The 15,593-nt window shown below is 34.9% G+C and overlaps 1 protein-coding gene across 3 annotated transcripts in view; it reads right to left on the reverse strand.

The window, feature by feature from the left end:
* Positions 1-376: 376 nt before the first annotated feature.
* nAChRalpha4 (nicotinic acetylcholine receptor alpha4) overlaps positions 377-15,593 on the reverse strand; it is a 903,209-nt gene continuing 887,992 nt past the window's right edge. For all 3 annotated transcript variants that reach the window (XM_081748799.1, XM_081748797.1, XM_081748798.1), the window contains one exon: positions 377-2,206. In XM_081748799.1, coding sequence (XP_081604925.1) covers positions 2,018-2,206 — 189 coding nt within the window. In that variant the 3' untranslated portion in view covers positions 377-2,017. The remainder of the gene's footprint in view (positions 2,207-15,593) is intronic.

Here is a 15,593-nt window from a genome sequence, read left to right on the forward strand (position 1 = left end):
AAATGAAAGGCAAGGCAACAACAACGTCTATCAGACAGTGTTTCAGTAATAGTAAAAAGTGATTGACTAACGGAACATATTACTAATTTTTCTTATTTTAACGCAGCAAAGCGGGTAATTGACGCTAATATTTAGTAAATATGTACATTGAAATGCATTTTTAGAATTCTTTCTGACCTCATGGTTCATTATGTCTGTTTTATGCGTGATCATAAATTATTTCCATGTTAAAATGGTTAACATTGTATCATAATTCTGTCATTATTAGAGATCCCAGTAATATTTGTTAGATCAAATGCACCGTAGGACACACATACTAAAGTCTTAATTTCAATCAAGAACGCCTAACAAGATAGTACGCATAATTAGAACTTGTTTCTTTTTTTTAATTATTATTATGGAAGGACTTCTAGAAATTGTAGTTCTTGATATGATTGAAACTAAATTCGTATAGAATGCAACGTACACTTTGGAAAATAACTATATAAATTTCGATTCCTAATGGTTTCAAGGAGATTGCATCCAAGTAATTGGCTTATTATATTATCACAGTATACAGTAGTTTTTAAGGTTCCTAATATTAGCTTTACAGAACAATATTTTCTCCTACTTTCTTCATTCTTAACAGTAATTGGCAAATACTGACATGTAATTTTTCAATTAAATTGTTTTCTTTTTTTTGTCTTGTTTTATTCAGATAAAATGCTATTAAAATACTGATATCAGGTGCTAACTTGTTACATAAACATAAGTACATTTCACACAATTTTTAAGATAATGTTAATCTGTTATATAAAAATTAAAAGGATTTTATTTGTGATCGTATCACGGGAAAACAGCTATCACGGGAAGATTGAAATGAACTTTTGAATATAGTTATCACCTACCTCGAAATATTTTTTATAATGCTATTTTGATTAAAATGAATATCCTAAGGAGACGAGCGCCGGAAGGGGGCAATTTTATGCAAAAAAAAAAAAAAAATATATCAGTTCTCACGAATCTGTCATGTTAAAGAGATGATACTTGGTTTATAAAATCCCACTAAAAATAAAGGGACACGCGTTTGACCGTTTCGATATTTACCGTTTTAGGGTAGAAGAGGGAAGTTTCTATAATTTCTTTCTTCACATTAAAAGCGATGTTGTCAGTAATTTGTGATTGTTTCACGGGAAAACTATTGACCCATTTGAAATGAATTTTGGAACACAGTTAGTAGTCTATCTAACTGAATCTGGAATATTACCATGTCATTTTGACTAAAGATCACATCGAACATTGTTACAGCATTAATTTCAATCCAAATTTAGAATATTAAATTAATTTCACATTTATTAAATATTAAATTAATTTCGTTCAGTTTCAAACCTTTCTTTTTATTTCCGGTGTTATAACTTATTCCTATTGCCCCTTTAATTAATCTTTGATATTCATGAGTGGTTCTGCTAATGACTGATGCATTTTCAAATAAAATTCTATTTTTCTCGCAGTGTATGGTATGCTATGCTAATATTGACTTTTCTGATTGATTTGACTTGATTGTTATACACATATGGCCTTAATTGTACATCTTTGTACATCTTTTATGTTTAATAATTGCACAAATAAAGCTTAAGACTACTGTATGAATAAATTTGAAACTTAACATCGATTATAGATCTTAACGCCAAAAATTTCTTGAATCCGTGTATATTCTTACTCAATCAGTGTGATTTTTTCGCTTTGTGCCAATAGTTACCGTGCGCTGTAGCTTAATTCTATTTTAAAAATATTTTTTACATGAAACATTCATTCCCTTTTCCCACTTAAGCCTTCGATTTTATTTGCTTATTTTAATCATTACCATTCACTTCTATTCTTTGTGTTTTGTTTGACGCTAATTCCCACTTTTGGACGTTGATGCATTTCCCAACACGCTATTATTCGATATGAATGTCTGTTGTTGTTGTTGTTTCCTACCGATTGCTTCGCATCGCATCGCTATACCCTGGGGCGTTGCGATGCTGTTCTCTAATTGCTACTGGGGACACCGAACAACTGTTGCTGTGTTGATTTCAGAGAACTTTTTGTCAATAGGAATTCTATCGTCATACAACGTAGGAGCTTGGAGAATAATTCCAGCTGTTCCAACGAGCACCGCTAGCGTGAAGATCCACAGAAACAGCCGATCCAGAACCATCGCTACATACTTCCAGTCTTCTTTCACCTGAAAAGACAAACAATTAATGTCCGTTAATATTACTACAGAATCAAACTTAGTTGTCATACATATACTTTACTGTTAAAAAGCTTTCATTAAGTTACAAACTTCATTACTGCATAATCATCTTATACGAATATATTCTCATCATCATGACTAAACTATGACAAATTAAATCAATTTAAATTTAATTGCATAAATCCATCAACCTCTGGAAAAAAATTATGAACTCTATTTGTTATTGCCTTATGTAAGCGTGTTATACCAACTGATAATAATTTGCCTGAAGAACCCTTGCCAAACTCTCTGCTTCTACTCTAGCCTGCATCACATTAACATAATCGATACGATCTCGAATTTGCTGTGAAAATTGTACAGTCTTATTCAGCATCAATAAACGACCACCATATTTATTATGGCACCAACAATCAAATAAGGAGCTATCCCAGTATTTGTTGCATCCGACGAAGGGAAAAGCAGATAAAGTAGATAACAGTTATGCATACATACGCACACACACATAAACCCCCCCCCACACACACACAATAAGTCATTGATATGAAAACCTTGCACTAGGAGTGATTGCATTTCTTTGAAAGTTTTTTCACTTACACTAAAACCCTATTGTATGACTTTTTTAGATTTTTTCGACGGTTTTTTTAAGTTTGACCTTGAAATGACTCTGCAATGACCTTAAAATAATCTTATCGGGTCAAAAGAATGACATAATTGGAACCATCAACTCAAAAAACATTCATGTACTTTTTGTTCAGATTTTTGCCAAGTTCCTCTCGATTTGACCTTCAAATAACTTTGAATCTGACGTGATGGAGATTAACCGACCTCGGATTCGGAATTAGCGACCCCAGAAATCCTAGTTTACCCTAGTGAGACTCGTTCACACTTCATAGATAAACTGTAGATCTAATCCGGTCTGGTACGACAATGAACTTCGTGAACTTCTTAAAAACAAGCTTCTGCTTTTTGCTGACGATTGTAAGTTATACAGAGAAATATCGTGTCTCCATGACACAATTGCTCTACAGGAAGACATAAATTACCTTATAGGCTGGTGTGAAGTGTGGCACTTGAAACTCAACAGTAAGAAATGTGACAGTATTACTATTACTTTGAAAAAGTCTCCAGTTCCCTCCACATACCATATCAACGATTCCCCTATCACACATTCTGCTAGTCATAATGATCTTGGTGTCATCTTTGATTCAAAACTCACATTCTCTGATCACATCTCCTCAATACTAAAGAATTCAATGCGCATGTTGGGACTTCTTTATCAATTCACCGAACTACGCACTGTTTCTTCATTAGCAACTTTTTATAAAACTTTAATAGCGCCCAAGATCGAATACTGCTCTCCCATATGGGCCATGGCAGCACCTACACATCTCTCCAGACTTGATTCTGTTCTTCATCGCTATAGTCCGTTTTCGTGTTCCTGCACATCGATTATTATCTAAGAAGGAACTCTTGCGACATCTTAATATTCAGACTCCTGAAGTACGCAGAGTTATCTCTGACCTGAAGTATCTACATAAAATAGTTAATGGAAATTTAAGATCGGAAATATAACTTCAGGAACTATCCTTACGTGTCCCTTCCCGCATCACCCGGAATACCCACCTATTCCATCTTGCCCGTCCGAGGTTGGCTATTATACAGAGATCTCTTTTTTATAGAATACCAAACTGTTATAATCAAGTAACAACTGTTGTGGACATTTTTTCGAGCTACCCAGTGTTTGAAAGAGCAATTAAACGAGTTTTGACGGAATAGTTTTTCATTTACACTCTTTTTTTATATTGTTGTTATTGTTGTCTTGTTTTTTCTTTCTTTTGTTAGCATGTCCCTGTGTAAAATGGCAAAGTTATGCTGTATCTGGGTATTTGTTTAATAAATAAATAAATAAAATAATTATTATCTTCAGTTTACGAGGGAGCGTATCCCTTTAAGTGACGACAATAATAAGCGGATATATCAGAAACGTGAGGTTTTCGGGATTCGTGCCCATTGAGAGTTTTCATCAAGGGACCAAAATATACAACACACTGCAATACCAGTCAATTTAACGGAAACTGGATTTCCATAAGCTCTGAGCGGGCTTGTTTCAAGTCTCTAGCTTAAGCGCTTTAGCCTAAGCGTTATTCAATCAATCAGTCAGTCAGGAATTTTTCTGTTATATAAATAAATAATTTATATAAATTATATAATAATAATAATTTATATAATATTACATACAATACTTTATATAAAATACAATAATATTGTGTCCCGTTTTCTCTTTTGATAAATTCTTTTAATTAAGTCAAGATATTTCAGAACTAAGAAGAAAACCGTATGGTTTTGTTTCAATTTCACAGAACCGAAATAGAGTTTTATTAAGTCATTTTAAAATGGTTGTGTATAGTCATTTCCTAATACCCAAATATGAACGGAAAAAAGACAAAAAATAAATCTACAAAATAAAACTAACAAGGAACGACATGAACCTGTCATCCAGACATCGGAATCTAACCTAGTCCATTCGATAAACATAACAAAGATATGTTCATGCACAAAAAAATAGGTACCATGGACAATGGAGTGAATCCCTGGGGCCCATTAACCCTATTAGTATAAAGAAAATCGTAGACTCGCAGTGAAATAGCTGGTGGATCAACACTATTCATTGGAATGTTATGGTTTATAGTTCATTCTCTTCAGCATGAAACAAGCTTTCCAGAGGTGCTATGTACTGAGGCCCATAACGTTCTTGAACAGGAAAAATTTGAAGAATGTCAGGAAAATTTCCTCCAGAAATCCCTTCCATCAATTTAGAACCCCTCTGGAGTGGCTCCTAGTAAAAGCACACAATACAAATGTATATCTAAAAATATTATAGGGGATAAGAAATGTTTGTACCAAGTTTTGTATTGATGGACGGAATAGATATGAGGGAAAAGCTTGTATACCAATGCACGCTTTCCCTTCATACCTATACTGTCTATCAATATAAAACTTGGTACACACATTCCTTATCCCCTGTAGTATTTTTAGAAATACATTTGGATTAAAATTATAAAATTTCATAATCTGACTACGTGAATCGTTATTGCTAAGTTCCTGTTGAAAACGGCCCGAGTATGATAGTAAATACTAAATAAATAACGTTGTTATTAACGTTTCAAATATCCCGGCCAATTAGACGCTAAGTTGGGTGGGGTATAATCTTAAAATTTTAAAATTTCACAATCTGACTACGCGAATCGTTCCTGCTAAAAACTGGTATAATTTGAACGTTACTGCTAGGTAAATAACGCCATTATTAACATTTCAAATACCCCGGCCAACTTAACGGGACATAAGGTTATAAAATTGAACACTACGACTGCGCCAGTCGTTGCTGCTACATTTTTGATGATAGCTGTTTGAACGTCATTGCTGCTAAAATAACCGCCATTATTCGCATTTCTATTAAGACGAATTAACTTTAAATTAGCCGCGACATAGAAGCAAAGTTACTAAATTTGAAAATTTGACTTCGCAGATCATTTCTCCTATCTTCTTGATTGAAGCCTCTTGCATGTAGACGTTATTACTAGATTAATAACGCCGTTGTTGGAGTTTCTACCGGTATTATCACATATTAAGTTTAAGTAAGCCGGAACATAGATGAGAAATGACTAATTTTTACAATCTAACTACCCAAATTTTTCTTGCTATTCTTGTTGAAAAGTGTTCAAAATTGAACGTTACTGCTAGATACTTATCATGATTTTCATCTTTAATATACAGGCCGAAATAACTAGTGTACAGGGCTAATAGTATGCACGAGAAAATGTTTACAACACTAGTGTAACAGGTGTTATGAAAGGAACAATAATAATAAAGAAACAGTATAGTATAATACATGTATAACAATTACCAATTTTGTTGTGTGTCTATAGAAACTACAGAACGAATGCGTTCCTTTTTCATTTTTCATTGATTTTTATTAAAAGATCAAAAACAGTTTGTTTCCTACAAATTCACCCAATACACCTCAGTCCTCCCCGCTGGTCTAGTGGATAACACATGCACTTTTAGTGCTCGGGGTCCCGGAATTGCCTCTCGGTGCGAAAGCTTTACAAACTTTGATTGGTTTGGATTTCACCTTAAACTGTAAGTCTACGTCTCATATAGCCCCGCTGCTGAAAAGGGTTGCTAAACTTAAATAACCACAGAAGCAACTGAGCACATCCGAACTCGATCAAAGTTGGCTTGGTGGTAGATCTTGACAAGGTTAAGACACATATGAAAAATTTTATGGTATGCGGTTTAGTTCCCGACATATTGACTATCAAATTTTGGGGTTCAGTTTTTCACAAATTAATAATAAAATTAATCGAACTCATCCTATGTGAATTGACCTTAGTATGGTGGTACAGCTCGACCTGCTACACTTGCTTCTGAAATATTATGGCATGGAGGCATTTCACTCCCGTGTTATGGGCAATCAAAATTGGGGTTTGAGCTTAGTGAAGTTTTCACAAAATAATTTTAATGAAAATTTTCTAAAGAAAATAAATCATAGACGATCTTTTGCTTCCACTTATTAACAGGATCCGGATTTTGATGCCTAAAAATCTTTGTCCTGCTAAATTGATCGAACTATAAGAAATAAAATGTATTTTTGATGCAATAAAATATAGATTTTGAGAGGCGACTTTAGCTTGACGAAACCTGTTCTTGCTACGCTGAATCGATTTCTGAAAACCGCTTCTTGATGTCTCTTACCGTTTTAGCTTTATGGGAATCAATATTGAAACCGGAAGTAGTTATGAACTTCTACCACTTCCGGTTCCCGTAAAGAGAGAGAGATGGAGGTGATATGTTTTCTTTAAACACTAAATTGATTCCTGAAATGAGCCTTTCACTAGCTGATACCTTTTTGAATTTAGCCGTTCATGTTGAAACCGGAGATATTCTATTTCTACCACTTCCAGTTTATCAGAGGCCTTGGAATTTATTTTTGGGACGCTGAAACGACTTTCGAAAACCAATTGTTGATAGCTTTTATCGTTTCTGCTCTGATACCTGCTGACAGACTGACGAACATAGCCGTTCTATAACTCTTCAGATACTTATGTATAGCATAGTTTGGAAGTCTAATAATTTCTATTGTGTTGTGTTCTCAATATTCCTACAGTTTGTTTTAAACGAAAGGACATTGAAGTTGCAATCTGGGTTACATTGGTTGGTATATTAGGATAAATGCCATTAAAATACGTCAAATACAAATATTCATGGAATCTTTTTTTTTTTTTTGCCATATACTGTATTTTATGGTAGGCTATATAAAAACGAATAAATTACATTTTGTTTATTATTATTATTATTATTATTATTATTATTATTATTATTATTATTATTATTATTATTATTATTATTATTATTATTATTATTATTAAGTGTTCTGCCTGTCGGCAGGTCCTGGGCTTAAAAGGAGTTGTGTGTTTCTGTCTGTGTGTGTTTCCTCAGGTTCGGATTTGAAATGTTTCCTCTATCTTTCTTGATCTTCAGCTTCCTCTTTTAACTCCCAATATTTTCTTCCGTTTCTCAAATCATCGACCAGCTGTAGCCTTCTCTCATTCTTTCCATCTTTCCCTCTATGGCGTTATGAAGGAGACAGTTTCTTTGCAAGATATACCCAATTCAATTAGCCTTTCTACGAAGGATGCAGGTTAAATGTGGCCTCTTCATAACATTTTGTTTTATGCCGACCTTTACTTTTTGTTTATCTGATACTCAGAGAAATAAAATCCTTTTTATATCTTTTAAAATTATTTAAAAAATGTACAAAACGCTCAAATGAAATTAAAAATTAATGACAATCGTGGCTGGTAAAGCAGGGACATGGACGCAGATATAACGTGGAAAAATTAAGACATTGGATTTTAGATGTTTACTTAAGCACGTCCAAGAATCAGCTTCATCGCATATTAGGATTACCGAGTACATATAATGTCATGGTCAGGGCTTATTTACTTTTTCTTAGTATTACAAATCCTAACGTTAATGCTTCATTTTTACACTTGAAAATAAGGGGTGTTGTGAAAAACAAAGTTAAGCCACAAGTTCAAATTTTCGAGAAAAGAGAAGAAAATAAAAATTAACCTATACGAAAAGAAATGCACAGTGGAAACTATTATTATTATTATTATTATTATTATTATTATTATTATTATTATTATTATTATTATTATTATTATTATTATTATTATTATAGTGGACAAGAATTCTGTTCTCCTGGAAAATGTTTTCAAATACCTGTTGTCTTAAATATGCGTATTCCTATCAGAACAAAATATTCAAACTTACTATTAATGTACTATACACTCCACGGACACTGAAAAATGTACTACGCACCAGCATTAGTGCTATCCAAGGATCTTATAATATATAAAATCTGCTCTTACCTATCTTTCTTTGTTCCTGTAACTCGATGAGGTCGAGAAACATCTGAGCATCGCTACTTGGTTCCTCCTACTTTGCTCAAAAGTTGGGCAGGACGTTTGGAACGTTAATAACCGCGTTATTTACCTAGCAGTAACGTTCACATTCGAGCAGTTATCTGCAGGAACGTAACTGCAAAGATTCACTTAGTCAGACTGCCAAATTTAGTAATTTTGCTCCTATATCTCGGCTCACTTAACGTTCATAAGTGATAATAGAACTAAGAATAACGGCGTAATTAACCTAGCAATAGGTTCAAATTTAAGTAGTTTTCAGCAGGAGCGGTTGGCAGACTTAGTATTATTCAGTTTTGTGGCTGTAAGATTATGTTCCGGCTAACTTGACGTCAAGTTGACAGGGACATTTGAAACATGAATAACTGCGCTATTTATCTATCAGTAGCATTCAAATTCGAGCAGTTTTCAATAGGAACATAGCAGTAAATATTCATGTAGTTAGATTGTTAAATTTAGTAAATTTGCCCTTATATCTCGGCTCACTTAATGCAAATACTGATAATAGAAACTCCAATAACGGCGTTGTTTATCTAGCAGTAACGTCTAAATTCTAACAGTTTCTATGAAGAGCAAAACAAATACAATTTTTTAGAATCAGATTGACAAACTTAATAATTTCGCTTCTATGTGGAAACTCATTTAACGTTAATACGTTATAGTAGAAACTCTAATAACAGCGTTATTTATCTAACAGTAATAAATAAATACGAGCAGTTTCCATCAGCAACACAGCAGCAGAAACGATTTCCGTAGTCATATTGTCAAATTTAGCAATTTTGTTCAATGTCCCGGCTTCATTTAACATTAATACGTGATAATAGAAATAACGGCATTATTTACCTAGCAATAACGTTCAAATTCGAGCAGTTTTCAGCAGGAACGATTGGCATGGTCACATTATTCAATTTTAAAATTTTAATATCATGTCTCGGCCAACTTGATGTCAACCTAGCCGGGATATTTGAAACCTTAATAACGGCGTTATTTATCTAGTAGGTCTAGTGATGTTCAAAATCGAGCAGGGTTTGGCAGTAACGTAGCAAGAACAATTGGCATAGTCGTAGTATTCAATTTTAAAATTTTAAGTCAAGTTAGCCGGGACACTTGAGACGTTAATAACGGCGTTATTTATCTAGCAGTAACGTTCATGACCGGGCAGTTTTCAGCAGGAACGATTGCCATAGCCATATTATTCAGTTTTAGGATTTTAAGATTATGTCGCGTTCAACTTGACGTCAACCTGGCCGGGACATTTGAAATTGTCGCCTTCAACTTCACGTTAACCTGGCCGGGACATTTGAAATGTTAATAACGGCGTTATTTATCTAGCAGTGACGTCCATGTTTGGGCACTTTTCAGCAGGAACTATTCACGTAGTCAGTTTATGAAATTTTAAAATTTTAAGGTAGTGTTCTGGCCAACTTACCGTCAAGTTGGCCAGAACATTTGAAATGTTAATAACGGCGTCATTCGTCATTTAGTAACAGTAAGGTTCATGCTGGGAGAAGTTTTCAACAGAAACGATTCACATAGTCAAGTAACGAAATTTTAAAATGTTAAGATTATGTTCCGATCAACTTGACGTCAAGTTGGCCGGGACATATGGAACGTTAATAACGGCGTTATTTATCTAGGAGTGACGTTCAAAGTCGAGCAGTTTTTGGCACTAACGTAGCAGGAACTATTGGCATAGTCATATTCAATTTTAAAATTGTAAGTCAAGTTGGTCGGGACATTTGAAATGTTAATAACGACGTATTTTATTTAGCAGTAAGGTTCATGCTCGGGAAGTTTTCAGCAGGAACATAGCAAGAAAGATTCACGTAGTCAGATTTATTTACATAGCAGTAATGTTCAAATTCGAGTTATTTTCAGCAGGAATGTAGTAGAAACGAATCACGTAAGCAGATTGTGAAATTTTGAAAGTGTCCTGGCCAATTTGACGCATATGTTGGGAAAGCATGTTATTTTTATTTTGACTGCAAGATCGGTGATCAAAATAAAAACTGACTTCTCATATATGTTGTCTAAGTTGTTTTGCGACGGTGACGACCTCGTTGAAATGAGCAAATAAAGGATGCCTTTTGCTGTTCCGATTATATGGAGAGGACCTTGGAATCATTTTGTTGACTGCTATTTCTGTTTGACGAATACAGCAAGAAGTAACAAGAAGATACAAAATGCCATCGAATATCCAAACTTGCAATCCGCGATCAGACCAGTGCCTCATGGAGAAAATTTATATGTATCTACTCCTCCGAAAGATTGGGAAACTATCGAAACTTCGCCTACAGGATGTGATGAGGACACTAACTCAATATCTGCAGATGAAGGCCCAAGAGACAGTTCCTTCCACTTAAAAGATGAGCCTCACTTCATCCTACAACATGAGCTGAACAATTTAGTGAGAGAGTTTCAACTTTCGAAAGAGAAAGCACAACTTTTGGGTTTTAGACTCAAAAAGAATGATTTTTACCGACTTCTGGAACTACATACACTCAATACAGGAAAAGGAACGAGTCGTTTTCAGAATGTCAGAGGACGGAAGGTTCCCTTTGCGTATGCAGGGACATCAATGTCTGATGAATGAGTTAGAAATCCAACATAATCCATCCGATTAGCGTATTTTCATAGATTAATATTAGCACAATCTGAAAGCAGTTTTACTTCATAATGAAAATAAGCTGCCGTTTATTCCTGTGGCACACTCTATTTCGATGAAAGAGGCTTACGAAGATATCACACACATTTTAAATCATATCAACTACAAAGAACATGTCTGGCAAATTTGCGGAGTTCTGAAAGTTATTGCAATAGTACTTGGTCTGTAAGGTGGATTTACAAAGTACTGTTGTGTATGTGTGTGTGTGTCTTTGGGACTCAAGAGCTACAGGAAAACATTTCTCACAAAAAGAGTGGCTCCCTATACCGGTACCAACAATGTCAACTATGATCCTCTGATCGATCCAGCCAAAGTCCTGCTTCTACCTCTTCACATTAAGTTGTTCCTCATGAAGAATTTCGTAAAAGCTATGAAAAACGTGAATTGTTTAAGTGATGGTAAGCTAAAAGAAGAAGTTTTCACAGGATCTGATATTCGCAAACTGATCCATGATGAATTCTTTGAAAGAATTTAAACGACAAAGAGTTAAATGTCTGGTGTGCTTTTGTTAAAGTTGTAAAAGTTTTTTTTTGGGGGGGGGGGCAAAAATAAAGACGAAGATTACAATTCTCTGGTGCAGCAACTTCTGGTCGCATATGAAGCTTCGGTATGTCGTTTGTCTTTGAAAATATACTTCCTTCATTTCCACCTCAACTTCTTTCCAGAAAATCTTGGAGATATAAGCGACGAAATGGGAGAACGGTTTCACGAGGATATAAGAACGATGGAAAGTCGATATCCAGGATGTTGGGACCCTACAATGATGGGGGACTATTGCTGGTCGGTGAAGAGAGAGGACGCAGCAATTCATAAAAGGAAGAAGTAAAGCAGATGACTTTATTTGAGCTCTATTATATTAGACCTTATAAACTACTCTGAGTACGTAAATGCTAATACACTAACAGAAGATATAGTTTTTAATGCTAATACACAAACGGAAGATATAGTTCTTTAATTGATTTGATTTAATTAATTAATTTAAGAACTTTTAAAATGAGTGTCTTTCTTGACACAACTATCGAAAGGAAGGTGATTCCCTTCTTGTACTCAAACAGCTCATTGACCGGTAACCTTCATGATAACCGGTTATTATGCTTATTATGGTAAATTTGGCAACTATGGGTTACGCAAAAATACGAGCTAATGTAGTAAAACAGCTACGATATTCACATTAAAATTAGTCATGCAACCAAAAATCAGTCAGAATCAGCAAGTTTTGTTTCTGTAACTTTTCAAAAGTTTAAAAACGTCGGCCTGTGTCATAGGTCTAAAAGTAAAAATTGAAAATGATAGAAATTTGCCCCCTTTTCTCCTTAAGTGTGGAATTTTTAGAACCTCTGAAATACGTATTGTCTTACTTTTATTTAACAGTTTATATACCGAATCTCACACCGCCAACTCAAGCGAATCTGTACATTGTCGTTTACTGAATAGAAATAGAAACAGAAACAGAATTTTCCTCTTTAGAAACAGAATTTTCAAAACAATAAAACGAATTTTTCCCTTATTTTTTAAGCAAGAGTTTATATACCGAGTTTCATACTTCAAACTCAAGCGAATCCACACATTCCACACTTTCTGTCTCAAAGAAAGAAAATATGGGCAATAAACTTAAAGAAATGGCTTCCTTTCTCCCCATCTAGCATAATTTTCAAAAATCCTGGGACATGTGTTCTCTTATTTTTAATTGAGAGTTTATATACGTATTTTACATCTCTAAACTAAAAATTCCTCATATTGGACACTTTCTACGTAAGGAAAGGGAAAAGTGAAAGTTACATAATGACCCCTTTAGGAGAAGTATTTTAGTAAACGTGGAAACAATTATTTTAATTAACCCTTTATTTACTAACGGTATTTTAAAGTACCACCGGAAAGAAACCATTATGGGGACTCGTACGTTGTGCTCGAATGGTACTCGTTGGAAACTATTTTCTCTGTTTTGCAAATCGACTAATAGTTGACAGAACGATATAGAGGAAAGATATTTCCCGCTAAAGCCATTTTATTTCAGGTAGTCAAAAGAGCTGAGTCGTTGTTTTCACTATTCAGTGTTTGAGAGACCCGCTAACTTAATCTAATAGTTAGATGCTCGGATATTTTTATTTTTATTTTTATCAATACGCTTGGTTGTCATGTATTCATTGTTAAGTTTCGAAATCCTTTGAGTGTTGTGTGCGAGAGAGCCAATTGCTTTTATCGAATTCCACATCTCTAAACTAAGCGAATTCTCATAATCGGAATTCTTTGTATAAATAATGAAAATTACAGTATTATAGAAACTTCCTATTTTTCCTATTTGGGAGTGAAATTTTGGAAAAATGCTAAAACATTCTTTTTTTAATTTATCATATTTATATATGCTTTATAAAAATATTCATTTCACATGGCTTTCAAGAAAAAATAACAATTATGGATCATCTCAATATTGTTTTTGGTATAGCAGCAATAGCATGCTGAACATTAAGTGCGACCTTTTGCCCCGTTTTACTCTACTAGAGAAGAAATATCTCCTGCAGTTCCCTTCCAGGCGGCAACGTACCAAGAACTGACGAAACGTTGCCACGTTGGACCGCAATGTATATACGTTGTACTAAGAAGGACGCTAAACGAACATCTCCAGAAACGATAGATATGCGTCTGCCTACCTCTCTGATAGAATCAAGGCATCTAGAACCCCATGCCCCACTGGTCTCGATGGATATTGGAGCAAAAATAAATTTGTCGAGGAGATTGTTGTATTTCCTTTCCTTTTCTGCCTCTCTACGTCTAGCAACTTCTCCAGCATTCATAATAGTCAATGGGAGGCTTGAATGGGCAAATGTGTCCGAACATGTAAAATCCCAAACTAGTGATTTGCCTCTTATCCAAGGTATTAATGTCATGCCGTCAGGTCGTTTACCATTAGAACGACAACAGCCTGACGGTTCACGAATGGAAGGAATTCCTGCCGTTGTGAGGGCTCGCAAAATGATGTCATTAACAGATGAATGTCTGGTGTTCCTGCCTATGCTCTTCATGCATGAGAGGCCATGCAGGCCGCGTTGGGTAACTTGATCCCCGCAAGCTGGACAGCGATGTGGCTCACAAACATCTGAACCTAGTCTTAAGGCTACTGCGGAAGTTTTCATTAGACATGTGAAGACCTAATTGGGGGTAAGGTAACGCATTTAACCATGCCTCAGCATGGGGGGATGACGCAGCAAGAAGCCTAGCTTTATCCTCAGGCACAGTAACGGATTGTAAAAGAAGTTCATGAAAATGTGCTGCTATTGGTGTGTACCAAGATGCCTGAAAACCTCTTTTGCTGATTTCTGGAAGGTTCGTATGTTATATTTATCCATTTACTTGAGCCTTCTTGAACTATTTCATCTGGGTCCAGGTGGTAATCTTGTGGAAGGAGAGCCTCGATTAAACGAAGAGATCCGTGGTAGGAATTATTTTATTTTTAATTAAGAGTTAATATACTGAACATCACTTTTCCGATTTAAACAAATCATTACATTTGGCACTTTCTGAATAAAGATTTTAAAAAAATGAAAAAAAAATGTGAATATTACAGAAGTTATTTCCCTTTCTCCTTTAAAATTGGAAATTCCAATTGGTTGAAGTTTAATGGGGGACGTCAGCAGCGAAACTACTTGTTCCCGTCGCGTCAACATTTTCGAAAGCGCTGACAACTGTATTCCTTTATTTTTAATTGAGAGTCTATTTATCAAATTTGTAATACTTTGAACGGAACGTTTTCCGCTTACCGCTTCTGCTTTATGGTGATCAGCGTTGAAAGCGAAAATGGTTAATTTCTGCTACTTTCAGGCTTGAACGAGGCGGAATCTATTCCTGCGAAGCTAAAACGAGTCCAAGAAACCGCTTGTCACTCTCTCTTACCGGTTTTTCTCTTGTACCTGTCGATAGACAAACGGACTGACAAACAGACAGACAGGATTACTTGTACTTGTGCATGGCGTAGTTTGGAAGTCTATAAAGTGAGTTTAAAGCTGCCCTTATAAAAATAAGGCGTTAACCTAAGTTATTTATATAATTTACTTGAGAGTGTTCGAACCTATTAAAACAGAAACAAGGATAGTGCTTTTTCTAATGCATTGTATTTTAGAATGTTTGCTTAGCTAGTTTGACGGTATTTACGATAGAGTAAAATCTCCATCTCAGTGGATACACACTATAAAGATTTAAATTTGATGGCTTAATAAACTGGTTCTTT

This window comes from Thermobia domestica, chromosome 2, assembly GCF_964235325.1.
Source record: "Thermobia domestica chromosome 2, izTheDome1.hap1.1, whole genome shotgun sequence".
Taxonomy (NCBI): domain Eukaryota; kingdom Metazoa; phylum Arthropoda; class Insecta; order Zygentoma; family Lepismatidae; genus Thermobia; species Thermobia domestica.